General features: G+C 54.1%; 1 protein-coding gene across 1 annotated transcript in view; it reads left to right on the top strand.

The window, feature by feature from the left end:
• Positions 1 to 3364: 3364 nt before the first annotated feature.
• The window catches only part of LOC144954410 (condensin complex subunit 3-like), a gene marked incomplete at its 3' end in the record, with an annotated part of 33129 nt that continues 24801 nt past the window's right edge, over positions 3365 to 11692 (top strand). Inside the window, exons 1-4 of the mRNA XM_078884912.1 lie at positions 3365 to 3399; positions 6068 to 6232; positions 7469 to 7525; positions 7704 to 7856. Coding sequence (XP_078741038.1) covers positions 3365 to 3399; positions 6068 to 6232; positions 7469 to 7525; positions 7704 to 7856 — 410 coding nt within the window. The remainder of the gene's footprint in view (positions 3400 to 6067; positions 6233 to 7468; positions 7526 to 7703; positions 7857 to 11692) is intronic.

Genomic DNA, 11692 nt, shown 5'->3' with positions numbered 1-11692 from the left:
TGCTGCTGCCCCGTCATCGCTGGCGAGTGAGGGGGTGGTGAGGGGGGTGAGGGGGGTGGTGGTGATGGTTATGTAGGTAAGAGTGTGGGTGATATTGATGATGTTGATGTAGGTGAGAGTGTGGTGATGTTGATGTAGGTGAGAGTGTGGTGATGTTGATGATGGTTATGTAGGTAAGAGTGTGATGATGCTGGTGAGTGAGGGGGGTGGTGAGGGGGGTGAGGGGGGGTGAGGGGGGGTGAGGGGGGGTGGTGGTGGTGGTGGTAATGATGGTGGTGATGATGGTGATAGGGGTGGTAGGAGTGGTAGGGGTGGTGGTGGTGGTGGGGGGAGGTGGTAGAGGTGGAGGTGATGGTGGTGATTGATGGTGGTGGTGGTGGTGGTAGGGGTGGTAGGGGGTGGTGGTGGGGAAGGTGGGGGTGGTGATGGGGGTGGTGGTAGTGATGATGGTGGTGATGGGGGTGGTCGTGGTGGAGCCCGCTGATGCCTGCTGCCCCGTCATCGCTGGTGAGTGAGGGGGGTGGTGAGGGGGGTGGTGGTGGTGGTAATGATGGTGGTGATGATGGTGATAGGGGTGGTAGGAGTGGTAGGGGTGGTGGTGGTGGTGGGGGGAGGTGGTAGAGGTGGAGGTGATGGTGGTGATTGATGGTGGTGGTGGTGGTGGTAGGGGTGGTAGGGGTGGTGGTGGGGAAGGTGGGGGTGGTGATGGGGGTGGTGGTAGTGATGATGGTGGTGATGGGGGTGGTCGTGGTGGAGCCCACTGATGCCTGCTGCCCCGTCATCGCTGGTGAGTGAGGGGGTGGTGAGGGGGGTGGTGGTGGTGGTAATGATGGTGGTGATGATGGTGATAGGGGTGGTAGGAGTGGTAGGGGTGGTGGTGGTGGTGGGGGGAGGTGGTAGAGGTGGAGGTGATGGTGGTGGTGGTGGTGGTAGGGGTGGTAGGGGTGGTGGTGGGGAAGGTGGGGGTGGTGATGGGGGGTGGTGGTAGTGATGATGGTGGTGATGAGGGTGGTCGTGGTGGAGCCCGCTGATGCCTGCTGCCCTGTCATCGCTGGTGAGGGAGGGGGTGTTGATTATGATGTTGATATTGATAATGTTGATGGTGATGTTGATGATGGTGATGTAGGTAAGAGTGTGGTGATGTTGATGATGGTCATGTAGGTAAGAGTGTGGGTGATGTTGATGATGATGGTGATGGGGTGGGAGTGATGGTGATGGTGGTGGTGGTGGAGTGGAGGTGATGGGGGTGGTGGAGGTGGTGGTGGTGGAGGTGGTGGTGGGGGGGGGATTAGTGTAAACATCGCCACTGGGGAGACAAAGGCGGCCGGGCGTGGTGCTGGCCACCCACCCCCTCGTGTGCCGTGCCGGCCTTCATAGGTGCTCGCTAACAGCACTTGCCCCTACAGTCTGTTAAGGCTACACGGGGGACCTTTGTCTTTGTGTCTCTGTGTGTGTATGTCTGTCTCTGTGTCTGTGTGTGTCTCTGTGTGTGTGTGTGTGTCTCTCTGTGTGTCTTTTTGTGTGTCTCTGTGTGTGTCTCTCTGTGTGTCTCTGTGCGTGTCTCTCTGTGTGTCTCTGTGTCTCTCTCTGTGTCTCTCTCTGTGTCTCAGTGTCTCTCTCTGTGTCTCTGTGTGTCTCTGTGTGTCTCTGTGTCTCTGTCTGTGTGTCTCTTTCTGTGTGTCTCTGTGTCTCTGTGTGTCTCTGTGTCTCTCTCTGTGTCTCTCTCTGTGTCTCTCTCTGTGTCTCAGTGTCTCTCTCTGTGTCTGTGTCTCTCTGTGTCTCTGTGTGTCTCTCTGTGTGTCTCTGTGTGTAGCCTACGAGGTCCTGGTGGAGTTGGATCCCAGCCCCGAGGTTCGGCGGGCTGCCCTGACGTCCGTGTGTCTCTCTGTGTGTCTGTGTCTCTCTGTGTGTGTCTCTGTGTGTCTCTGTGTCTCTGCGTGTCTCTCTCTGTGTCTCTGTGTGTCTCTGTGTGTAGCCTACGAGGTCCTGGTGGAGTTGGATCCCAGCCCCGAGGTTCGGCGGGCTGCCCTGACCTCCGTGTCTCTCTGTGTGTCTGTGTGTGTCTCTTTGTGTGTGTGTCTCTATGTGTCTCTGTGTGTCTCTGTGTGTGTGTCTGTGTCTGTGTGTCTCTGTGTGTCTCTCTGTGTGTGTCTCTCTCTGTGTGTGTCTGTGTGTGTCTGTGTGTCTCTGTGTGTCTCTGTGTGTAGCCTACGAGGTCCTGGTGGAGTTGGATCCCAGCCCCGAGGTTCGGCGGGCTGCCCTGACCTCTGTGTCTGTCTCTGTGTGTCTGTGTGTGTGTGTCTCTCTGTGTCTCTGTGTCTCTGTGTGTCTCTGTGTGTCTCTGTGTGTCTCTCTGTGTGTGTCTCTCTCTGTGTGTGTGTCTCTCTGTGTCTGTGTGTGTCTCTGTGTGTAGCCTACGAGGTCCTGGTGGAGTTGGATCCCAGCCCCGAGGTTCGGCGGGCTGCCCTGACGTCCGTGTGTCTCTGTGTGTCTGTGTGTGTCTCTGTGTGTGTGTGTCTCTCTGTGTGTCTGTGTGTGTCTCTGTGTGTAGCCTACGAGGTCCTGGTGGAGTTGGATCCCAGCCCCGAGGTTCGGCGGGCTGCCCTGACGTCCGTGTCTCTCTGTGTGTGTCTCTCTGTGTCTCTGTGTGTCTCTCTGTGTGTCTGTGTGTCTCTGTGTGTCTCTGTGTGTAGCCTACGAGGTCCTGGTGGAGTTGGATCCCAGCCCCGAGGTTCGGCGGGCTGCCCTGACGTCCGTGTGTCTCTGTGTGTCTGTGTGTGTCTCTGTGTGTCTCTCTGTGTCTCTCTGTGTCTCTGTGTGTCTCTGTGTGTAGCCTACGAGGTCCTGGTGGAGTTGGATCCCAGCCCCGAGGTTCGGCGGGCTGCCCTGACCTCTGTGTGTGTCTCTCTGTGTCTCTGTGTGTGTCTCTCTGTGTCTCTGTGTGTCTCTGTGTGTCTCTGTGTGTCTCTGTGTGTAGCCTACGAGGTCCTGGTGGAGTTGGATCCCAGCCCCGAGGTTCGGCGGGCTGCCCTGACGTCCGTGTGTCTCTCTGTGTGTCTGTAATCCTCTCTGTGTGTGTGTGTCTCTCTGTGTGTCTGTGTGTGTCTCTGTGTGTAGCCTACGAGGTCCTGGTGGAGTTGGATCCCAGCCCCGAGGTTCGGCGGGCTGCCCTGACGTCCGTGTGTCTGTGTGTGTCTCTCTCTGTGTGTGTGTCTCTCTGTGTCTCTGTGTGTCTCTGTGTCTCTGTGTGTAGCCTACGAGGTCCTGGTGGAGTTGGATCCCAGCCCCGAGGTTCGGCGGGCTGCCCTGACCTCCGTGTGTCTCTGCGCCCGCACGCTGCCGCTGGTTCTGCGTCGCACCAGGGATGTGCGAGAGAACATCCGCAAGTTGGCGTACCAGGTGACCTCCACACAGACACAGGCAAAGCTCCCCCGGGTAGCCTCTGGCAGGGCTGTAGGGGCAAGTGCTGTGAGTAGCAGCAGTGTGTACCAGGTGACCTACACACAGACACAGGCAAAGCTCCCCCGGGTAGCCTCTGGCAGGGCTGTAGGGGCAAGTGCTGTAAGTAGCAGCAGCAGTGCGTACCAGGTGACCTACACAGACACAGGCAAAGCTCCCCCAGGTAGCCTCTGGCAGGGCTGTAGGGGCAAGTGCTGTGAGTAGCAGCAGTGCGTACCAGGTGACCTACACACAGACACAGGCAAAGCTCCCCCAGGTAGCCTCTGGCAGGGCTGTAGGGGCAAGTGCTGTGAGTAGCAGCAGTGTGTACCAGGTGACCTACACACAGACACAGGCAAAGCTCCCCCAGGTAGCCTCTGGCAGGGCTGTAGGGGCAAGTGCTGTGAGTAGCAGTATTGGCGTACCAGGTGACCTCCACACAGACACAGGCAAAGCTCCCCCAGGTAGCCTCTGGCAGGGCTGTAGGGGCAAGTGTTGTGAGTAGCGAGTTGCAACAAGGAGACAGTGACACTCTCTCTCTGTGTGTGTGGATCTGTGTGTGTGTCTGTGTGTGTGTCTGTGTGTGTGTCTGTGTGTGTGTCTGTGTGTGTGTCTGTGTGTGTGTGTCTGTGTTTGTCTGTGTGTGTGTCTGTGTTTGTCTGTGTGTGTCCTTGTGTGTGTGTCTGTGTGTGTGTGTCTGTGTGTGTGTCTGTGTGTGTGTCTGGGTGTGTGTCTGTGTTTGTCTGTGTGTGTGTCTGTGTTTGTGTTTGTCTGTGTTTGTGTTTGTCTGTGTGTGTCCTTGTGTGTGTATCTGTGTGTGACTGTGTGTGTGTGTCTGTGTGTGTGTCTGTGTGTGTGTCTGTGTGTGTGTCTGTGTGTGTGTGTGACTGTGTGTGTGTGTCTGTGTGTGTGTGTGTGTGTCTGTGTGTGTGTGTATCTGAGTGTGACTGTGTGTGTATCTGTGTGTGTGTGTCTGTGTGTATTTGTGTGTATCTGTGTGTGAGTGTGTGTGACTGTGTGTGTGTCACTGTGTGTGTGTATCTCTGTGTGTGTGTCACTGTGTGTATCACTGTGTGTGTGTGACTGTGTGTGTGACTGTGTGTGTATCTGTGTGTGTGTGTCACTGTGTGTGTCACTGTGTGTGACTGTGTATCACTGTGTGTGTGTGTGTGTCACTGTGTGTGTCACTGTGTGTGTGTGTGTGTGTGTCACTGTGTGTGTATCTCTGTGTGTGTGTGTGACTGTGTGTGTCTATGTGTGTGTGTATCTCTGTGTGTGTGTGCCTCTATATGTATCTGTGTCTGTGTGTGTGTGTATCTCTGTGTGTGTGTGTGTCACTGTGTGTGTATCACTGAGTGTGCGTGTCAGTGTGTGTCACTGTGTGTGTGTGACTGTGTGTGTGTGTCACTGTGTGTGTGTGTGTGTCTGTGTGTGTGACTGTGTGTGTGACTGTGTGTGTGTGTGTGTGTGTCACTGTGTCTGTATGTGACTGTGTGTGTGTATCTGTGTGTGTCTATGTGTGTGTCACTGTGTGTATCTCTGTGTGTGTGACTGTGTGTGTGTCTGTGTGTGTGTGTGTGAAGGTGTTGGCTGACAAGGTGCACATCAGGACCCTCACCATTGCCCAGCGCGTCAAACTCCTCGACCAGGGGCTCAAGGACCGTTCCGGTGAGCTCCTCTTCTCACTGAGCCGACCTAAGGGGAGGATGGTGTCTGTGCGTCTGTGCGTGTATATCTCTGTGTGAATGTGTGTCACTGTGTGTGTGTCACTGTGTGTGTCACTGTGTGTGTCACTGTGTGTGTCACTGTGTGTGTGCGTCACTGTGTGTGTGTCACTGTGTATGTGTCACTGTGTGTGACTGTGTGACTGTGTGTGTCACTGTGTGTCACTGTGTGTGTCACTGTGTGTGTATGTCTGTGTGTGTCTCTGTGTGTGTGTGTGTCACTGTGTGTGTGTGTGTGTCACTGTGTGTGTCACTGTGTGTCACTGTGTGTGTCACTGTGTCACTGTGTGTATGTCTGTGTCACTGTGTGTATGTCTGTGTCACTGTGTGTGTGTGTCTGTGTGTCACTGTGTGTATGTCTGTGTGTGTCACTGTGTGTGTGTGTCTGTGTGTGTGTCACTGTGTGTGTGTGTCTCTCTCTGTCTCTCTGTGTGTAGAGGATGTGCGTGCGTGTGTGAGCTCCAGCCTGCTACAGAGCTGGCTGCGTTCTCTGGAGGGCGACGCTCTCCGCCTGCTGCGTGTGTGGGTGTGTCACTGTGTGTGTGTGTCACTGTGTGTGTGTCACTGTGTGTGTGTGTGTGACTGTGTGTGTGTGTGTGTCTGTGTGTGAGTGTGTGTGTCACTGTGTGTGTGTCTGTGTGTGTCTGTGTGACTGTGTGTGTGTGTAGAGGATGTGCGTGCGTGCGTGAGCTCCAGCCTGCTGCAGGGCTGGCTGCGTTCTCTGGAGGGCGACGCGCTCCGCCTGCTGTGTCTGTGTGTGTGTCACTGTGTGTGTCTCACTGTGTGTGTGTCACTGTGTCTCACTGTCTGTGTGTCACTGTGTGTGTGTCACTGTGTGTGTGTCTGTGTGTGTCTGTGTGACTGTGTGTGTGTGTAGAGGATGTGCGTGCGTGTGTGAGCTCCAGCCTGCTGCAGGGCTGGCTGCGTTCTCTGGAGGGCGACGCGCTCCGCCTGCTGCGTCTGATCGACGTGGAGGGCGACGAGGAGCTGGCCGCCTCCGTGATGGGCGCCCTGTTCCGCCCCGCCAAGCCGGGCGACCTCGTGCAGTTGTGCAGCTTCCTGGACGAGCGGTGAGTGTGTGAGTGGGTGGGTGAGTGGGTGGGTGGTTGGGTGAGTGGGTGGGTGAGTGGGTGGGTGAGTGAGTGTGTGAGTGGGTGTGTGGGTGGGTGGGTGGGTGAGTATGAGTGGGTGGGTGGGTGCGTGTGAGTGAGTGTGTGAGTGAGGGGTTATAGTGAGTGAGGAGTGAGTGAATGAGTGGGTGAGTGATTGAGGGGTGAGAGTGAGTGAGGGGTGTGTGAGTGGGTGTGAGTGAGTGAGTGTGTGAGTGGGTGTGTGAATTATTGAGTGTATGAGTGAGTGAGTAGTGAGGGGTTAGAGTGAGTGAGGGGTGAGTGTGTGATTGGGTGAGTGAGTGAGTGAGTGAGTGAGGGGTGAGAGTGAGTGTGTGAGTGAGTGAGTGAGGGGTGAGAGTGGGTGTGTGAGTGAGTGAGTGAGGGGTGAGAGTGAGTGAGGAGTGAGTGAGGAGTGAGTGAGTGATGGGCGCCCTGTTCCGCCCGCCAAGCCGGGCGACCTCGTGCAGTTGTGCAGCTTCCTGGACGAGCGGTGAGCGGGGGGGGAGGGAGGGAGTGAGTGAGTGTGTGAGTGAGTGAGTGAGTGTGTGAGTGGGTGTGTGTGTGTGTGAGTGTGTGAGTGAGTGAGTGTATGAGTGTGTGTGTGAGTGAGTGTATGAGTGAGTGAGTGAGTGTATGAGTGGGTGGCTGAGTGAGTGAGTGAGTGTGTGACTGACTGAGTGAGTGAGTGTATGAGTGTGTGTATGAGTGAGTGTGTGAGTGAGTGAATGAGTGAGTGAGTGTATGAGTGAGTGTATGAGTGAGCGAGTGAGTGACTGACTGAGTGAGTGAGTGTATGAGTGACTGACTGAGTGAGTGAGTGTATGAGTGAGTGTGTGAGTGAGTGAGTGACTGAGTGTATGAGTGTGTGAGTGAGTGTATGAGTGAGTGACTGAGTGAGTGTCCCCGTGTGTGTCTCCACAGTTGTCTCGTGCCCGTGTGCAAGCTCACCCCGGAGGTGGCGCTGTACTGGCGCTGCGAGTGAGTGAGTGTATGAGTGAGCGAGTGACTGACTGACTGAGTGAGTGTATGAGTGAGCGAGTGAGTGACTGACTGAGTGAGTGTATGAGTGAGCGAGTGAGTGACTGACTGAGTGTATGAGTGAGTGAGTGTGTGAGTGAGTGTATGAGTGAGCGAGTGAGTGACTGACTGACTGACTGAGTGAGTGAGTGAGTGTCCCCGTGTGTGTCTCCACAGGCGTCTCGTGCCCGTGTGCGAGCTCACGCCGGAGGTGGCGCTGTACTGGCGCTGCGAGTGAGTGAGTGTGTGTGTGAGTGAGTGAGTGACTGACTGAGTGAGTGTATGAGTGAGCGAGTGAGTGTGTGAGTGAGTGAGTGTATGAGTGAGTGAGTGTATGAGTGAGTGTATGAGTGAGCGAGTGAGTGACTGACTGACTGAGTGTGTGACTGACTGAGTGAGTGTGTCTGTACAGGCGTCTCGTGCCCGTGTGCGAGCTCACGCCGGAGGTGGCGCTGTACTGGCGCTGCTTGTGCCACCACCTGGTCTCGCTGGGCAGCGCCGGGCAGCAGCAGGCCACAGACTCGCTGCTGCCACCTCCACTCGAGTTCGCAGCCTACCTCAAGGGGTGAGCGGCACACGCAGATACACGCAGATACACGCAGATACACGCAGATACACACACAGATACACACACACACAGATACACACACACACAGATACACACAGATACACACAGATACACACACACAGATACACACACAGATACACGCAGATACACACAGATATACACACACAGATACACACAGATACACACACACAGATACACACACACAGATACACGCAGATACACACAGATACACACACACAGATACACACACAGATACACGCAGATACACACAGATATACACACACAGATACACACAGATACACACACACAGATACACACACACAGATACACACACACAGATACACACACAGATACACACACACACAGATACACACACACACAGATACACACACAGAGATACACACACGCAGATACACACACACAGATACACACACACAGAGATACACACACACAGATACACACACACAGATACACACACGCAGATACACACACGCAGATACACGCAGATACACACACACAGATACACACACACACAGATACACACACAGATACACACACACAGATACACACACACAGATACACACACACACAGATACACACACAGAGATACACACACGCAGATACACACACACAGATACACACACACACAGATACACACACGCAGATACACACACACAGATACACACACACAGATACACACAGATACACACACACAGAGATACACACACGCAGATACACGCAGATACACACAGATACACACACACAGATACACACACACGCAGAGATATACACACACACACAGATACACACACACACAGATACACACACACACAGATACACACACACACAGATACACACACACACAGATACACACACACACAGATACACACACACACAGATACACACACACACAGATACACACACACACAGATACACACACACACAGATACACACACACACAGATACACACACACACAGATACACACACACAGATACACGCAGATACACGCAGAGATACACACACACGCAGAGATACACACACACGCAGAGATACACACACACACAGATACACACACACACAGATACACACACAGATACACACACACAGATACACGCAGATACACGCAGATACACGCAGATACACGCAGATACACGCAGATACACACACACAGATACACACACACACAGATACACACACACACAGATACATACACACACACAGATACACACACACACAGATACACACACAGATACACACACACACAGATACACGCAGATACACGCAGATACACGCAGATACACGCAGATACACGCAGATACACGCAGATACACACACACAGATACACACACGCAGATACACACACACACAGATACACACACACACAGATACACACACACACAGATACACACACAGATACACACAGATACACGCAGATACACGCAGATACACGCAGATACACGCGCAGAGATGCGCGCAGAGATACGCGCAGAGATACATGCAGAGATACACACAGAGACCCACAGAGACCCACAGAGACCCACAGAGACCCACAGAGACCCACAGACACACACAGAGACCCAGAGAGACCCACAGAGAGAGAGAGACCCACAGAGAGAGACCCACAGAGAGAGACCCACAGAGAGAGACCCACAGAGAGAGACCCACAGAGAGAGACCCACAGAGAGAGACCCACAGAGAGAGACCCACAGAGAGAGACCCACAGAGAGAGACCCACAGAGAGAGACCCACAGAGAGAGACCCACAGAGACCCACAGAGACCCACAGAGACCCACAGAGACCCACAGAGACCCACAGAGACCCACAGAGACCCACAGAGACCCACAGAGACACACAGAGACACACAGAGACACACAGAGACACACAGAGACACACAGAGACACACAGAGACACACAGAGACACACAGAGACACACAGAGACACACAGAGACACATTTAGACCCATAGAGACACACAGAGCCAGACTGAGGCTCCCACAGGGTTCAGTGTTAATCACTGAGACTCACAGAGCCAGACTGAGGCTCCCACAGGGTTCAGTGTTAATCACTGAGGCTCACAGAGCCAGACTAAGGCTCCCACAGGGTTCAGTGTTTATCACTGAGACTCACAGAGCCAGACTGAGGCTCCCACAGGGTTCAGTGTTAATCACTGAGACTCACAGAGCCAGACTGAGGCTCCCACAGGGTTCAGTGTTAATCACTGAGACTCACAGAGCCAGACTGAGGCTCCCACAGGGTTCAGTGTTAATCACTGAGACTCACAGAGCCAGACTGAGGCTCCCACAGGGTTCAGTGTTAATCACTGCGACCCACAGAGACCCACAGAGACCCACAGAGACCCACAGAGACCCACAGAGACCCACAGAGACCCACAGAGACCCACAGAGACCCACAGAGACCCACAGAGACCCACAGAGACCCACAGAGACCCACAGAGACCCACAGAGACCCACAGAGACCCACAGAGACCCACAGAGACCCACAGAGACCCACAGAGACCCACAGAGACACACAGAGACACACAGAGACACACAGAGACACACAGAGACACACAGAGACACACAGAGACACACAGAGACACACAGAGACTCATTTAGACCCATAGAGACTCACAGAGCCAGACTGAGGCTCCCACAGGGTTCGGTGTAATCACTGAGACTCACAGAGCCAGACTGAGGCTCCCACAGGGTTCAGTGTAATCACTGAGACTCACAGAGCCAGACTGAGGCTCCCACAGGGTTCAGTGTAATCACTGAGACTCACAGAGCCAGACTGAGGCTCCCACAGGGTTCAGTGTTAATCACAGAGACCCACAGAGACCCACAGAGACACACAGAGACACACAGAGACACACAGAGACACACAGAGACACACAGAGACACACAGAGACACACAGAGACACACAGAGACACACAGAGACACACAGAGACACACAGAGACACACAGAGACACACAGAGACTCATTTAGACCCATAGAGACTCACAGAGCCAGACTGAGGCTCCCACAGGGTTCAGTGTAATCACTGAGACTCACAGAGCCAGACTGAGGCTCGCACAGGGTTCAGTGTTAATCACTGCGACCCACAGAGACCCACAGAGACACACAGAGACACACAGAGACACACAGAGACACACAGAGACACACAGAGACACACAGAGACACACAGATACACACAGATACACACAGAGACACACAGAGACACACAGAGACACACAGAGACACACAGAGACACACAGAGACACACAGAGACTCATTTAGACCCATAGAGACTCACAGAGCCAGACTGAGGCTCCCACAGGGTTCAGTGTTAATCACTGCGACCCACAGAGACCCACAGAGACACACAGAGACACACAGAGACCCACAGAGACCCACAGAGACCCACAGAGACCCACAGAGACCCATAGAGACCCACAGAGACCCACAGAGACCCACAGAGACCCACAGAGACCCACAGAGACACACAGAGACACACAGAGACACACAGAGACACACAGAGACACACAGAGACACACAGAGACACACAGAGACACACAGAGACACACAGAGACACACAGAGACACACAGAGACTCATTTAGACCCATAGAGACTCACAGAGCCAGACTGAGGCTCCCACAGGGTTCAGTGTTAATCACTGAGACTCCCACAGGGTTCAGTGTTAATCACTGAGACCCACAGAGACCCACAGAGACCCACAGAGACCCACAGAGACCCACAGAGACCCACAGAGACCCACAGAGACCCACAGAGACCCACAGAGACCCACAGAGACCCACAGAGACGCACAGAGACCCACAGAGACCCACAGAGACG

The sequence above is a fragment of the Lampetra fluviatilis genome, unplaced genomic scaffold (genome assembly GCF_964198595.1).
Source record: "Lampetra fluviatilis unplaced genomic scaffold, kcLamFluv1.1 SCAFFOLD_374, whole genome shotgun sequence".
NCBI classification, from domain to species: Eukaryota; Metazoa; Chordata; class Hyperoartia; order Petromyzontiformes; family Petromyzontidae; genus Lampetra; species Lampetra fluviatilis.
The sequence above is the reverse complement of the archived record's forward strand: the minus strand, read 5'-3'. Positions and strand labels throughout refer to the sequence as shown.